This window comes from Orussus abietinus, unplaced genomic scaffold (genome assembly GCF_000612105.2).
Source record: "Orussus abietinus isolate OABI.00-Male unplaced genomic scaffold, Oabi_2.0 scaffold61, whole genome shotgun sequence".
Lineage (NCBI taxonomy): Eukaryota > Metazoa > Arthropoda > Insecta > Hymenoptera > Orussidae > Orussus > Orussus abietinus.
The window spans coordinates 53,762-71,167 of NW_019394279.1; the positions used below are offsets into that span (position 1 = coordinate 53,762).

At 38.9% G+C, this 17,406-nt stretch overlaps 1 protein-coding gene across 5 annotated transcripts; it reads right to left on the reverse strand.

The window, feature by feature from the left end:
* Window positions 1–27: 27 nt before the first annotated feature.
* Window positions 28–17,287, reverse strand: LOC105700017 (sodium-coupled monocarboxylate transporter 1). 5 transcript variants are annotated; one of them, XM_012425544.2, is made up of 10 exons: window positions 15,472–17,287; window positions 11,186–11,457; window positions 5,893–6,237; window positions 5,147–5,372; window positions 4,970–5,037; window positions 4,259–4,554; window positions 3,141–3,359; window positions 2,791–2,974; window positions 2,390–2,677; window positions 28–2,089 (listed from the first exon to the last, which is right to left on the reverse strand). In XM_012425544.2, exons 3-10 carry the CDS (start codon window positions 6,223–6,225, stop codon window positions 1,826–1,828), a joined length of 1,878 nt encoding a protein of 625 aa, XP_012280967.1. In that variant the 5' UTR covers window positions 6,226–6,237; window positions 11,186–11,457; window positions 15,472–17,287; the 3' UTR covers window positions 28–1,825. The 5 variants fall into 5 exon arrangements, with proteins under 5 accessions (XP_012280967.1, XP_012280966.1, XP_012280965.1 ...); XM_012425543.2 differs by having other exon boundaries at window positions 15,404–17,287; XM_012425542.2 differs by having other exon boundaries at window positions 15,327–17,287.
* Window positions 17,288–17,406: the final 119 nt, after the last annotated feature.

A 17,406-nucleotide genomic window follows, 5' to 3' on the forward strand; every position in this document is an offset into this window, starting at 1 on the left:
GTAGGTACTATTGAAACACCGAGTAAAAATTTAACGAAGTCAAAATTTACTACCCGGCTTCACTCTACGTCAGCTAGTTTTCCATTTTCTTGCAACAATATGTACAACTTTGATCCTAATGCTTAAATCTAGCAGTTTTAAAGACAATTATTCGTGCTTTCAAGAACAAAGCGATTTAAGAGCAGTCCTTCTCTATGTTATTAAAACTCCAACTCGAGTACTCGTTAACAGTGAAAAGATTCTTAAGACCCTAAAATACATGCCGTTTGCGCGTTGAACTACGATATATCGCAAAAGTACAAAAATTAATATGCAAGTGATCATGTGATCAGAACTCTGCACCGCCGGCAGTGCAAAATTGCATATATTATTCAGAATGCGACACGACGTAACGAGATAATATTAAAAATCGCCACTGTACTTCAGTTTTCAGATGACGCGGATAAAACAATAACTTTGTAACAAATTATTCATATATGGCTAAATGACAAATCATGTAGAATTATTGCATTTGAAATAAGAATTAAAATGGAACATCGCACCGCATCCTGAACAGTGCGTAATGTAATGACGCAGTTATTACAATCGTATTATGTGTAAGTACTCCTAACAATTGTCCATTTCGTTCGATATCTTCAAAAATGACTATCTAACAAGAAAAAGACGACTCCGTTAAGCGATCATACAGTTTCCAATAAATGAATTCGCACTGCATTCCACTTAATAACAATTATTTATCAGTCCATGTTACATGAATGTGAGGGACACGCATTAAAAGAAACCTTAATTTAACGTTAAACTCATTTCCGACGACCCTTAAAAATAATACTTTCTCATATCGCGCTAAAGATTCAAAATTAAAACTAGGCATTAAAAATGGTATAAATAATCGCTCGTGACTTGGATGACGTACGTGTGCACAAATCGATCCTGAGATTAATCTACATTGTACAAAATCGAAAATCGAGTTAATCTCATGAAGAGCGTTGACAAGTTTCTTTTTAAAAGGCTCTTTAGACTTAAGGACGGCCCCCGTTCATTTTTCAAGATTATAAAAGTGAACCAGCACTCTGAAAACCTTTGAAAGTTCATCCCTCGACTACATTTCCTTTCGTTTAGTTCAAGTTTACATTGCATAACACTGATCGGTAATTGTTACCGTTTGTGCACTTCAACATTTTCTCCCTTAAAGTGCACTTGGTTCGGCTAACTTCTATCAGCAATTTTTACAAGTTCGCGTTCTTCTATCGAAGAGCAGTTTCTACTGCTCCAATGGTAATACTGAGAAATATCGGCTTTTCATCGCCCAACATCCAAATCAGATTTCTTTTTTCTTTCCTTGTTCATAGCCGGTTTGTATGACTATGCAATTGCTGTTTTGTACATCTTCTGGGAAAAGCAATTTTAATTACTTCAAGACTGACGCTTTATCACCAGGACTCTTCGTTATCAAGTTCGAAGGTGAGACTCGCATTTCGTTGTCTAATTGAAGTCTGATATAAAACAAGCAATTTTAACGACGTCTTAGTTATTTCAAGGGTGACAATTAGTGATCTGGGCTTATCACCATGCATCTCCAAGGCCAGATTCGCGATATCAATATCGGCTTTTCATCGCCCAACGTCGAAATCAGATTTTTTTTTTTCTTCAGTTGTTCATTGCTGATTTGTATGACTATGCAATTGCTGTTTTGTACATCTTCTGGGAAAAGCAATTTTAATTACTTCATGACTGACGCTTTATCACCAGGACTCTTCGTCATCAAGTTCGAAGGTGAGACTCGCATTTCGTTGTCTAATTGAAGTCTGACATAAGACAAGCGATCTTAACGAGGAGTTGTCTTGGTTATTTCAAGGGTGACGGTTGGTGATCTGGGCTTTTCGTCGTCCATCTCCAACGCCAGATTCGCGATGCCCTGGACGTTTCTGTTTTGGGGCTTCTTGTGGATTCTGATAAGGGATCTGATCGGAGGACTTAAAAGATCGTGATTCAGCTCAGCAGGATCCTGAAGACCGGTAATTAGACTGACCAGGTACCCCACCGATATCGTCACTAAACATCCAATGACGCTGTACCAAAGGTAGCTCACCTGATTGAAAAAAGACGTAAAATCAGTTATTCAGAATTTTCTCAAATCGGTCAATGTCAACTCTTCTTTACATAACTCTTATACAGAGTAATCCACAACTCATCATCCACCTTGTATATGTACATTTCTCATACAAAACCGAATAAAAAAAGTCGTACTGGAAAATGTTGTACGATCAATGATGTACTTCACATGAAATCAACTTCTATAAATAACTGTACGAGATTTAAGACTCCCTTTCGTTGAATGAAAATATCTCTGACAGAAGTACGAAGTAAAAGGAGGAAAAATAATTCTTACCTTGTATATGAAAAATACTTCTGTATCTTGAGCATCGTGGAACTGGTCCTCCAAGAACGTGGTGGAATTCAAACAAGTACACCCATCGATGGAAATGGGCTTGCTCTCTAGATGAATTTGCCCATTGAACACAGCCACTTGGGCACCTAAACCTATCCAAAGAACCAGAGCTAACCCAACAACGGCTCCTGAAATGGCGCCTTTGGCATTGGCCCAAGGTACGAACATGCCCAAAGAAAAGAGACCCAAAGTCACTCCACCGACCATGCCGTTGAACGAAAGGGCAACCTTGAAGAACAAGAAATTCATGTAATCGCCTATAACACGCTTCTAGACTTTTATTTATATATCTAAATTGTAGGTTTTAGAATTAAGATCCAGCTGCATAGTTTTCGTAATACCTCAAGAACGCTGCCTAATCTTTCGACGATAAAGACCAAGACGAAGCTGAAAGCCCCGAAGAAGACGCTGATCCACTTCGCGTAAAAGGCACCTCGTCTGGCAGGCAGTTCAACTCCCAAAAGACCCTGAAGAACATCTTCGCAAGTGATAGCAGCCAAAGAGTTCAGAGCACTGGCAACTGTCCTGCAAATACCATGAGATCCTTGTAAAATAAGAATTCATAATCTGAACTTTATGATTAATGAAAATTTTCAACGGTGCAATTACTATATTGGTGCTTTCTTCCGAATGAAGCGAGTTTCGTTATTTTTTTTTTTTGCACGAAGTGGAAATGAAATTGGGAACCAACCCGAGGGAAGCTGCAAAGATTCCGGCCACGAAGAATCCAGGGACTCCTTTTAATTGGCCCATGAAGTTCATCACGTACAACGGCAACAATTGATCTTGAGCCGTGATCTGGTGAGCCTTAAGAGGATCGCAATCCTTGTAAACGCTGTATAGCACCATGCCAGTCAGAAAATTGACTGTATAAATCAGGATCAGGCCGAGCGATGACACCCAAAGGGCTCTGCAACAAAAGGTTTGCTTTCATATAGAAAGGGAATAACGGACTAAATACTCGTAATTTGTTTCCTTTGTAATCAAAATTGAATGATTTTAAATGAGCCCTCGTTTTTCACCATCATTGAATAATATATCAAGTATACATCAATTTCGGTCTATTTTTTGAGACGAATTAAAGATAAGGAGTTTTGAAATGATTCAGAAAGGTGGACTTGTAGAGGCAGAAAATTTCCTTTCCCGATTTAGAATCATGATTCCAGGAGAACGGCAAGTCCGGGATAAAAGGTTAAGGTGATTTTAGAAACTAGGGACGATTATTTAAGAACTGATGACATGGATTTTTGGCGAAAATTTTTGTCCAAGATGTCAATGATTCAAGGGCAATAATCAATGAACAAGTGATATCTAATGGTATTTTTTCTTTTTACCAGTATCTGAACTTCCTCTTCGCTGAAAAACCATGTCATCAGTTCTTAAATAATATTTCCTAATTTTTAGAACTACCTTATCTTTTTGTTTCAGACTTGCCATTCGTCTGAAATCATGTATCTAAATCATGAAAAGAAATCAGAAACTTTCATCCTCCGCAAGTCCACCATTTTTAGTCATTTTAAAACATCATTTTATCTGAAACTCTCCTCAAAACTTGAAATAAAAAAACACCGTCAGTAAACATTTCTTATACATTTTCATTCTCTTGTAAACTCACTCTGACCAAAACCCATTTTTCAAAACCTACTAGCCCCCTTAAATTCAACCTTTATCACTCCAAGAATATAAAAAGAGTATTAGAAGTTGACAGCATTACTACCGGTTGAGTGATAAGGGTTAATATCTCTGGTTTCCCTGATTATTGTAATAATTTCGTTTACTTTTTCAACATTAAATCGAAACTCTGCTTACTTTCTTGCTTGACCAATGGTCTCCACACTTAGGTACTTCTGGACGGAAGCCTGATTGCTGCAGAACATTGTGGCCCAGTAAAAAGTACCACCGATGACGACGCTCCAAAAGCTATGGCGAACCGTCAGCGAGGGATTCAGATTAAAAAACTCCATTCTTCCAGATTGAGCACTTTCGTGCCAGACGAGAGAAAAACCACCAGCCCAGGACACGCCGTATCCCAGAATCAAGAAAAGGGACCCCAAGAGAACGGCGGCTTGGAACGTGTCCGTCATTATGACGGCCTTCATCCCACCCTGAAAAATTCGTCGTCATTTTTAGTCAAATTCAATCGAATGTGTCCGTCATTATGACGGCCTTTATCCCACCCTGAAAAATTCTTCATCATTTTTAGTCAAATTCAATCGAATGTGTCCGTCATTATGACGGCCTTCATCCCACCCTGAAAAATTCGTTGTCATTTTTAGTCAAATTCAACCAAATGTGTCCGTCATTATGACGGCCTTTATCCCACCCTGAAAAATTCGTCGCCATTTTTAGTCAAATTCAACGTCGAGCGCCTTTAGGTGCTCTTAATAGCCATAGGGTTAATGCAGTGATCCAATTTTGGAGGCGACATAATTTAGATAACAACCCCTACCGTTAATAACAAGGTGACGAGAAAATAAAAGAACAAACGTAATAATGGAAGGAGAACCGAAAGACACTCACCTGAGAAGCATAAAAAATGCAGACCACATAGACTAGAGTCACTGCTATGTAAGTATTCAGGCCGGTAACTGCGAATGCAAAAGTTGGATTAGAACAAGGTAAAACGAAATTAACCTAGAGGGTGACGCTTCAACCCACTTTTAATATCCGATTATTGTTAATACTTGCTCGACTTACCATGACTTAAGGCTAGAGCTGGTGCGTAGACCGCGACGGAAGTATATAATATCATCTGCAGCATATACAGCCCACTAGCTAGCAGTCTGCAATGCCGATTAAAGCGTAAGTTTAAGTACTCGTAGGTCGAAGTTAATCTCAGCTTCATGTAGACCGGCAGGTACAGGTGCGAAGTAATGGGCACCACCAGAAGGAACGAGACGCATGTCATCCAGAATTGCGTGCCCTGGAATTAAGGGAAACGATTTTCATTACTCTTATTCTATACTATTCTTCGTTAACCGACTTCCTTTACTACTCCGGGAACAAATTCCACATGTATACTATTCATACCATTGTTAAAGTCACATTTAATTTACGTCAGATTTCTCTTACGGCACGCAGAACGAAATCTGGCTGATTGAACAAAATCGATTGATTTGGTAATAAATCAAAAGTCATTAACCAAAGAATTTTGTCGCGTCAACCGAATATTCGGTTGTCCATATAATAACCATATTCTGTGGTTGAACCAACAAAAGTTTCATTGATTCCACCAAATATTTATCTGTGCGTTTAATTGCCTCTTTCCATATTTTCTTGGAATACTGGTAACGTGCTGTATGTATAATAAGTAGTAATAAGTACTATTAGCAAAAATCATTATGTGCGATTAATTGCCTCTTAACATATTTTCTTGGAATACTGGTAATGTGCTGTATACATAATATGTAGTAATAAGTACTATTAGGAAAAATCATTGTTACCTGTCCGTACATTTCAGCCGGATTCCCGAGCAATTCTATGGCGGTAATGAAACTGGCCGCCAAGGACATCGCCATAGGAAAAGTTCCCATGCTGGACCCGCCCAGAAGGAAGTCCTGACTCGTTTCCTGCTTCTTCGCGAAGAATCCGTAAAATAGGCCGATCATGCAGGACACGATCAGCATGGCTGCCAGGACGAAATAGTCCGCCCATGAGAAGTAATGCAAAAGGGCCGGATGTTCTTCCAAGCATTTCTCGTTCTCATCCGGAAGTCGCCGTTGCTCGGCCGACGACGCGGACAGAGAGACGAAGAGAATGAGCAGAAGGGGCCGCATTTTCCGCAATTTCTGCATAACAGATTAGTATCACGTTCGCGATTAGATTTCTAATGAATTTTTAAATACTGGAGGAATATTGCAAGAGCTGGATGTTCTTTCAAGCATTTCTCGTTCTCATCTGGAAGTCGCCGCTGTTCGGCCGACGAATGAGCAGCAGGGGCCGCATTTTCCGCAATTTCTGCATAATAGATTAATATCACGTTTGCGATTAGATTTCTAATGCATTTGTAAAGACTGGAGGAATATTGCAAGAGCTGGATGTTCTTTCAAGCATTTCTCGTTCTCATTCGGAAGTCGCGGCTGCTCAGCCGACGACGCGGACAAAGAGACGAAGAGAATGAGCAGCAGGGACCGCATTTTCCGCAATTTCTGCATAACACATTAATATCACGTTCGTGATTAGGTTTCTAATGGATTTTTAAAGACTGGAGGAATATTGCAAAAGAGCCGGATGTTCTTTCAAGCATTTCTCGTTCTCATTCGGAAGTCGCGGCTGCTCAGCCGACGACGCGGACAAAGAGACGAAGAGAATGAGCAGCAGGGACCGCATTTTCCGCAATTTCTGCATAATAAATTTACATCAAGTTCGCGATTAGATTTCTAATGAAATTTCTAAAGTCTGCTATGGCAATGAAATGAAAAATAAAACCCTAAATATGTAAGGAGGACATTGCATTCCGTAATCTCCATACAAAATATTTGAATTACTTTGTATAATGAAACCAGAACAAAGTAATAAGGGGAGGAAAGGACAACCTGCGTGGAATTGTCAAAAACAGTTATTTAGTAAGAGGCACAACTTCCGAAAATTAGAATCAAATGAAATAAAATTGCTGATATGAAAAGAAAAGGAAGAAGTAGTTTAAATTTCATAATCAGAGTATGTTTTAATAAAAACATGCATTGCATTTTTAGTACATGTACTTATCCGCGTGTTCCTCAACTAATATATAAACGCAATATACAATAATGGACAAAAATATGAAGTGAAATTTTGATTAATGAAAAGACGTTTGCACGAAAATGCGCAGAAATTCGGTGTCCTTCGCGTTCGTTATCCGCGCTGAGAAGCGAAATCGCGACCTCGTTGGAATTTGCTTGAATTCGTGTTTTTTCAACAACGGCATACTACAGGGATATGTTTATAATTCCGAGTGTTTTACTCGTGCTCAATTACGGCCGCGAGTAATTCGAAACTCATTCGACGACCGTCGACTGAGCTTACTGAAAAACCAATGGTCAAGTCACATCTGCTTGAGCCTTGAACTCAAAGTTTCCCTCCTTATAACAGATGAATAACATTTCGTGTCGAAATCGCTCCTAAAACGCAAAACCGCGAGTCGCGGCTTAATTGATCCGACTAATTTTTCAAGTAATTCGAGTCATACAAAGTCGCGTCACTATTTACGCAAATTTATAAAGGGTGAATAACATTTCGTGTCGAAATCGCTCTTAAAACGCGAAACCGTAAGTCGCGGCTCAATTGATCCGACTAATTTTTCAAGTAATTCGAGCCATACGAAGTCGCGGCACTATATACGCGAATTTATAACGGATGAATAACATTTCGTGTCGAAATTGCTCCTAAAACGCGAAACCGTAAGTCGCGGCTCAATTGATCCAACTAATTTTTCAAGTAATTCGAGTCATACAAAGTCGCGGCACTATATACGCGAATTTATAACGGATGAATAACATTTCGTGTCGAAATTGCTCCTAAAACGCAAAACCGCGAGTCGCGGCTTAATTGATCCGACTAATTTTTCAAGTAATTCGAGCCATACGAAGTCGCGTCACTATTTACGCGAATTTATATCGGATGAATAACATTTCGTGTCGAAATCGCTCCTAAAACGCGAAATCGCGAATCGCGGCTTAATTGATCCGACTAATTTTTCAAGTAATTCGAGTCATACAAAGTCGCGACACTATATATGTGAATTTATAACGGATGAATAACATTTCGTGTCGAAATTGCTCCTAAAACGCAAAACCGCGAGTCGCGGCTTAATTGATCCGACTAATTTGTCAAGTAATTCGAGTCATACAAAGTAGCGGCACTATTTACGCAAACTGAGCAAACAAGCTCGGCTTAAAAGATGCAATAAATTGCAATTAAGAGCCTATCAAGATTCCTCGATAAGATCTTTCCCTACCACCCCTGATAAACGTAATCTTTGGTCATCGGATCTCTTTATTACACGGTTTCTGTCAAACAAACATCCTTATACAGTGCAGTACCTTATATAGCGCGATTATTTCGCAGTAAATTCTCGCATAACACGGAAACGATGTTCCGCGTGACAGAAACCGCGTAATGAGAGAATCAGAAGTCAGGCAAAATCTGAAACGTGATCCGTGCTATAAATGGGCACGTCACGCAGAATTTGCTTGTAAGGCAATTCTTACACCGCTGAAATAAGAGCCGATTTCATGACCACGTTCAATTCTCAGTATACCAAAGTATCACAAATCGATGTTTAATAAATAAACCAGCCATTATGATCAATGGAGAAATTATTCCCCATTAAATACTCAACTCCATTTTCCATTAATGCGGGATAGAATGTCGCTATAAAATTATTTTTCCACCGTGAAAATAATAAATGTTCATCCCTCTAACAAACAGATGACTACGGTAAATTCAGTTTGACTCCGCTTATAAATTCAGAAATTACGAAGAATGGGAGTCTACACAGGACTTGTTGAATAAAAATGATAAGAAGGTATCAAAAGATCCTATCGCCCTTTCTGCTTCTTTTTTTTTTCGACGGGACAAAATTTATCAAAGTATTTGCGCTTGGAAGTAATTTTGTTATGCTGAAATGTATAAATGATAAACAAGAGGTGAAACTTCGTCCTCGTCGAACAATCCGAGAGTTCTTCATTTATCTGACTAGAATCGATCCCTACAAGCCAAATCGATCGGAATCGGCGGAATGAATCGAATTGTTTGGAGATCGTCTCGTGAGGGAGCTCGTCGATCTCTTTTGTTCTCATCTTGATTCGCATCTCCGGGATCAAAAGATTTGCCACTGGATTCTCCGGCAAGGCAGGGTGCAATGAGGGCAATCGCGTTAAAGGAATTGTACCCCCGCGGGATATTCACTACCGCGTGTCAACACGAATTCCCTCGCTCATTCTGGTTGAAAGCGGTCCGAAGCAATTCTCGGCGGTTTTAACCGGCGTATAATCACCGGGAAAAGGAAAGCCATTGAAATGAACCAACCGATGCCACTTCTTAGAGGTGAATTTCGAATTTTCACTCAAAAATTTGAATTTCAATTAGCCATTGCGAGACCGACTTCGCAACATTGAAATATCAATCATGAAACGATATCAGTTTAAAGGAGCACCGTAATAACATCATGTAGATTGTTTTACATCAACTTATTAATATCAGGGGTTGAGTAAAATCGATATTTTAATGTTGATTATAAAATGCCGTTGATGTGAACCAACCGATGCCACTTCTTCGAGGTGAATTTCGAATTTTCACTCAAAAATTTGAAATTCAATTAGCCATTGCGAGACCGATTTCGCAATATTAAAATATCAATTATGAAATGATATCAGTTTAAAGGAGCATGATAATAACGTCTTGCAGATTGTTTTACATCAACTTATTAATATCGGGGATTGAGTAAAATCGATATTATAATGTTGATTATGAAATGCCGTTGAAGTGAACCAACCAATGCCACTTCTTCGAGGTGAATTTCGAATTTTCACGCCAAAATTTGAATTCTAATCAGTCATTGCGAGACTGACTTCGCAACATTGACTGACATCGCAACTTCACACATTGAAATATCAATCATGAAACGATATCAGTTTAAAGGAGCACGATAATAACGTCTTGCAGATTGGTTTACATTAACTTATTAATATCAGAGGTTGAGTAAAATCGATATAGTAATGTTGATTGTAAAATGCCGTTGATGTGAACCAACCGATGCCACTTCTTCGAGGTGAATTTCGAATTTTCACTCAAAAATTTGAATTTCAATTAGCCATTGCGAGACCGATTTCGCAATATTGAAATATCAATCATGAAACGATATCAGTTTAAAGGAGCATGATAATAACGTCTTGCAGATTGTTTCACATCAACTTATTAATATCAGGGGTTGAGTAAAATCGATATTATAATGTTGATTATAAAATGCCGTTGATATGAACCAACCGATGCCACTTCTTAGAGGTGAATTTCGAATTTTCACTAAAAAATTTGAATTTCAATTTGCCATTGCGAGACCGATTTCGCAACATTGAAATATCAATCATGAAACGATATCAGATTAAAGGAGCACGGTAATAACATCATGCAGATTGTTTTATATTAACTTACTGATATCAGGGGTTGAGTGAAATTAATTTTGTAATAACGAAATATCAATTATGAAATGATATCGGATCGTGGGAGCTTACTAACATCAAATCGATGATTTTAAATGATGTTATCTTTTGATATCAGGAGCTGAGTAAAGAGAGTAAAAGTGAATTCATGGAAATTCATGTATGAAGATTTTGGACTTTAACTGTCCCCATTGCGAATGGGGTTATAAAACATACATGTCATCAACAATGGGGAAGAAATGTTATTACAAAATGATTTAACACATTGCTCCTTAATGTATACCCTTAAAAGTGAAAAACACAGAAGTAAAGATCTGAGAGTCAAAATCCCTTCCCGCGTTTAAGTATTCTGTGCATACCTTAATATTGAAATTTTCAAATTACCGATAAATTGGAGAATAATTGATAACGAGTCACTTGTTCGCTACTTCTTTGTGATATTTCTTCGTTGCATTGCCATTGCTCGTTAAATACATATCAAAGAATTATGACAGCTCTAAGGATTGCACCGAATGGATGATTATTAATAGATATATGCAAAGCTAAAAATTCGAAAAAATCAGCAAATCTTAAAAGTAATCATAACGCGTGTACTTACTTTGTCTTAAGACGGAAATGCAGGCCTCGGCCAATCGTTAAACGGCGGCAAAATGATGATAATTTGAAAATAAGTGTCCTTAAAATCTCATACACTCGTCGAACGAGATGGATAAGAAAGTGCGAAATTGCAGTTGAATAATTTTGCTCGTTTTCCTGACGTAACGCATATATAATCCTGTGTATGTATTTGGCGCGACTCACGAACAATGGAAAAAGTCACCGAAATCGCAGGGCGAGCTTTTCCCCAGGAAAGCGCCGCGAAATGGAATTCTACAAAATGAGATAATACTTAAATCACCAAAGGGACTTTTTGGTGACGTAAGAGAAGGGGCTGTAGCCGAAAGAGCAAAAGCCTCGCGCGATGGATTAAGGAGGGACCAGTTCTAAGACTGATCGTTTTAATTGCCATGTGCGCCTTTATACGAACCATCTCCCTTCCACCGTCTCGGGGAATAAGAAACTCTGTCAACAATAACATAGCTGTCGATATCGGTGCATGGATCGCCGAAGAAATCGATACATCGATGTCGCATGGTGATATGATCCGAGGGAAGGGAAAGACGTGATAAAACCGTAAAGGTCAAGACTAAATGACGCAAAAAGTGTTTTCGAAGCCCCTTTACCCGTAAATTACGTAAAAAGAGGCTTCCGAGGATCGCTTATTAGGCGTACGGAAAAGGTGGGCCGCCATCTTTGCTGGAACTACCGGGAAACGCAACTCCACCTCGCAATTTCATTGCACGAGATTCAACGACAGAAGATCCATTTTGTTAATAAAAGACGATCAACGGGATGCGGGGACTTGCATCATTACGTAGCATGCAGTTTTTACGGAAGAATATAACGCGGTCATCGATATCGAGTACATTATAAAGTTCTAGATTTGGTTAAATGAATATAATTTTCGTTCACATCATTTTCTATTTTCATCGATACATCGATGCTGCCTTCTAAGGCCACGATCGGAAGAGAGGAAAAGACGTGCAAAGTATTAAAAATCATTAATAAATTGAATCACACAGAAGCCTAAAACATATATAAGCGAAGGAAGGAATAATATTTTTGAAAATAGAAAATAATGTGAACGAAAATTATATTCATTTAACCAAACATTGGGTAACCCATATAACCGTATACTATGTTATCAAAGTTGCATTGATTCGACCAAATATTACTCTGCGCGTACGTTTAATGAACCGTGTAATTAATTACACGGTTATGTCACAGGTGCAAGACGCGACCTGGAGGAAGCATTGTCGCACAGTAGGTGCACCATGAAGCCAAATTGAATCATGCGGTCTCCATTGTATGCGTCACGTTACATCTCGCTCGTCATCCCCTCGCTAAGACCTAACTTCGATAATAGGTCTGTAATGTAAACGCGGAACCCCCGGTGTGACGTACGATTCCACTGATTCGAAGCACGTGTCAAGGCCGTAATTGAAGTATAGAATGGAATTGCTAACTGGACCCCTATCGACATCGTGCCGTTTCACAAAGAGGTGTTGGATTCTCCACGTATATATTCACGTACGTATGACGAATAATAGTAGCTCATTGATCGATAGGTAAGTCGTGAATAAAAATCTAGATAAACGGTCATGACCACCACGTTTGATTCCCTTTATCGGCACTATATCGTCTGCATTGTATGACGAGCATGCATGCTGTCATATAGTAGTTTAAATCTCCACGTATCTATTCACATACGTGTGACGAATGATAGTAGCTCATTGTTCGATAGGTAAGTCGTGAATAAAAATCTAGATAAACGGTCATGACCATCACGTGTATGAGATTGATTTGCCCATATTGGCACTATATCGTTTGCATTATGTGGCTTTGAACTTCTCGTACACGACCATTTTTTACTAAAATTTGTTGTTTAAAACATTACATATAAAACGGCTGAAACGATTTAGTAGGAATATGAAGCAGGCAGCAATTAAATGAATTTGAGAATGCGACGATGTGTCGTTAGTCGTTTTATAAAATAATTATTCGGGTTGTAAAATAAACCTAAGTGAAGATTTGACCATCTGGCCTTTATAAAACGGTAGATTTTATTACATGGCTACGACATATACTTGGCGTGGAACTCAGCCGACTCTCCTAATACGATCCGCCGTTTCGGCGAGGAATCGATTCAGGATACAAAAAGTTCCCTCGAAATTAGTTTCAGAAGAAACTTCCTCGGCCAAGGCACGTGTAGCCAGAGAGGTCAATGATCGGGAAGGAGAATCTAATTAAAAGACCGATCGACGGTATACAATGGATCGATCTCCACGATCGAAGGTCGGTTTTCCGGGGCGCGCGATGGCCGGCCCAAAAGGAGTCCGCTTGGTCGCAGATGTCAGGGAGAAGACCCCACGCCGTAACGATCCCTTAATGAATTAATTGGTGTCAACGGCAAATACGAGGAAGGGGGGAAAAACGGAGCGAGGATCGTTAAGAGCGGAATTATAAAGGGCCACCGATTGGGAATTGGCCGGCGCACGAACTTTAATTGAAACTGGTTCCAGCTGGCTGGCACTGGTTTCGCCCGGACTTTCAGATGGACATGGATCGCTTGGAATCGCCTAACGCACAACGGCGGCGAGCCGCAGTTCCTTTCGCACTAAAACTTCTCCTCCCGGTACAGAGGGGCCGAATCCCGGTACAATTCACGGCCTATATTAAGGTGAAGTGAAACCCCCTTCAAATCAGTCGATTCGAATACAACACTTTTTTTTAAGGGTATTAGACAAACTGTCCGAAATTTTGACACATCACTCCTGGTCATCTAAGAATCGTCCTGACACATTAAAAATTTGGATTTTTTGAAAAAATCCTTTAACTTAACCCAGACCAGAAGTAAAATGGCGTCGAGCTCTCATATTTCGATCAATCTACAATTATCGAAGGCTCTGATATGAGAAACGAAAGGGTCAGGACAATTTTACAATTTAGAACACTCTGGTAATCCATAACCTTGCCTTTGAACGGGATAAAGGCAAAAAAAGTGTCTTATGCGCTTCTATGCCAAAACGATGGTAATACGAGGTCTCGGAGTGGAAATTTAATTGACCTGGAAATCACAGATGGCGCAGGGGGTCCCTCTGCATTCAATTAGGGCCCCAGAAAGCATGAATCCAGAGGATTTCCGGAGTTTTACTTCGATTTTTTTATAATTATTGTACGAAAACGACAGGTGGAGTCCGGATACCATTTGGTACAATATCCAATATAATTCGACACAGATGTCAATATAAAAATGAACGTCTACAACGTAGGCAATTAGAATGTATCTTCCTTATCGACGTCGATCAAGTTCCTCGACGTGTTTCACTTCACCTTAATGGGATGTGAAAGTGGCATCCGAAAGCTCAATCATATATAAAATTTTTCTACGAACTGGGTGTCTCAAATCGTTTCGTACTTTAAAACGTGAATATGTAGACCCTAAGGTAGATCCTGAAACTCACGAAATTTCATTTTTTATAAGCTATTTTGAAAATACCTATAATCATATTTGAAAAGAATTGAAATCTCATGAATTTCAGGACTTTCCTTATAGTCTCCCTATTCACATTGTAAAGTTTCAAACTATTCGGTAAATCGAGATGGGAGAAAAGTTTTATAAACAAAACCTCTCCGACGCCACTTTCACATCACCTTAATGCTCGCTTCATCACGGTCAGTCAAGTGTTCCAAGGTGAAAACATTCCACACAAATGGGAGTGAAAAATTCGATAAGCGTCTTCCCTTTCCCATAGTATCTAATGCTAACATGCCCCACCGCAACTTCGGATTGTGCTAATAGAAATTTGTAAAAACAGATTTTATCCCTTTTCACCCCCTGAAGGTTAGGGCGAAATCCTGAAATTGTTATTAGGGATCTGTATGTATACTTAGTTTTAGATAAAAACCCAATTCTTTAGTATCACAATTTTGTCATATTTGTACACCGAGAGAAAAATTTATTTTCTACGCCAAATTGATCACTCGTGGCAATCAGAATGTTTCTTGATAAGATTGAAAAAAAAGATGATTCCTAATATAAATCCAATTTCAATAATAAATTATATCCTCACTTTGGAGTAATATAATGTTTAGTTCTTCCTCGTTAAATTACGTCATAAGTTTAAGATTTTACACACACACAAGTGTCAGGACGAGTTTGGCGCAAACAATATGTATTATGTAGTCTAATGATATAAAAATAATCCAATAGAACCAATGCAATTAATATTTTTCTCTTCACTCTGGAGTAATGTAATGTTTAGTTCTCCCTCGTTAAATTACGTCATGGGTTTAAGATTTTGCACACACGAGTGTCAGGACGAGTTTGACGCAAACAACAACAAGCGCGACGGCCTACTGAATTCGTGGGCAAGAAAGGTGTGTGAAAAGTGGCAAGCCGTAATGTTTTGAAATTCGATTCCGCAAGAAGGTATTCAAAACTGAGAGCGGTCGACGTGCCACAATAATCACGCGGACATATCACGCTCTTACGATGTGCAGAAAGAAATTCGCTCCAATGGTACGCTTACGTGAACGTTCGAACTGATTAATCGAATTTATGGCCGGAACAACGATCTCAATTAAATAATTACCCTCCAAAGGCATGATGAAAGATATTGCCTTCCTTAGCGATTACTCGGAAACTCGAGGCGCTAATATTTCTAAATGTCTAATAAAAACGTAACACCGTGTACAAACGTGTTCTAATAATTAATACATTAATTCGCAATAATGCTTATCTTGCGATCGCAGAAAACGTTGCAATTTCTTCATCCCTTTGAGAATTCAATTACGCCGTATTCCAACGGACTTTTATTCAATACTGCATACATATACGAAAAACAAATTTAAAACAATTCCAACAATCTAAAAAATACATGTCCTAATTCAACAACGAGAATACGATAAAAACCTTAAAGCCTGCCTATCGTTCTCCAGGAAGGATAGTTTCCTAAGCCCCGTTAGAAAATTAACGAAATACGTTTGTGCTACCTAAATTAATTACCAGGGAATAAAATCTATAAACTCTGACTGGTTCGTTAAAACCGAAATACAGTCAGACTTCGCACCTTTCTTTGTAAAGCATGAAGAGCACCGGTAAAGAAAAAAAAAATCTCTTAATAATAAACACGCCCCTTTATGGCTCGTTTGAACAATATCTTTAGTATCGCAAAATACACATGCACGCGCGCAAAACTCTACTGCGCATACACATTCATATCTTTGTACTTGAAACCTTCCCACAATATAATCTATTAACGACATCATTTAACATTAAGTTCCTGCTTTTGAAGTTTGTGAGAATTTCATTCATTCCAGCACTGCCCGAAGGTTGAAATCACGCCGGAAAGGCAAAGAAATCTCAAACAATGTAGGAGAATTCCATTACAAAGTTAAACATCTCTAGTCAATTTTTATAAAGTACTCTCACGTTTGTATAATGATTCGTACGGCTATCTTGAAAAGGCTCGCTTGTGTGTAAGAACCCTCCAGAGTGGTTCTAAAAAATGAGCACATCAAGGACAGATTGGTAGAGTCGTCCAAAGGAAATCCTCTTTTTTTAGAATCCTGGAAAACTCGAGTATAAAAATACGCTCCTGATATGACGTTACAGTTTCGAAAGCGTTTTCTGCGAATGTATCATTGTGCTTCATACGGCACTTTCAGTTCGTATAAATGTACATAAACGTGTCTAACGGAAGTACTTAATCAACTGGTTCACAAGTATGTACCAAAGTTTGAAATGGCAGTGTTAACGCGAGGTAATGAATAACGATTCCCGTGATGTCGTCGACTATTTCACCGGATAAATCTTGGGCAATCCGAGATGTAACGTGAATGTGATCATTCTCAGCTGTCGGTGCGGATTCGTGCGTTCTCGTGCGCAAATAGCCGCAAACTTACGTCACTACGCCGTTTAATAGAAACTATTTGAGATACTAGTAATCCCGTATTAGAAGCGTATCGCGCCTTCCTACAGGTGAAAATGTTTGATAGGCCGTTAAGGTGATACGAAAGTGGCGTCAAAGAGGTCTCATTTATGAAACTTTCCTCCGAACTAGGTGTACCGAATCGTTTCAAACTAAACAACGTGAATATGGAGGCCACAAGGAAGGTCCCAACACTTATGAAATTGCATTTTTTATAAGAAATTTTGAAAGTATCTACGAACAAATTTTTAAAAAATTGAAATTTCATGACTTTCAGAACCTTCCT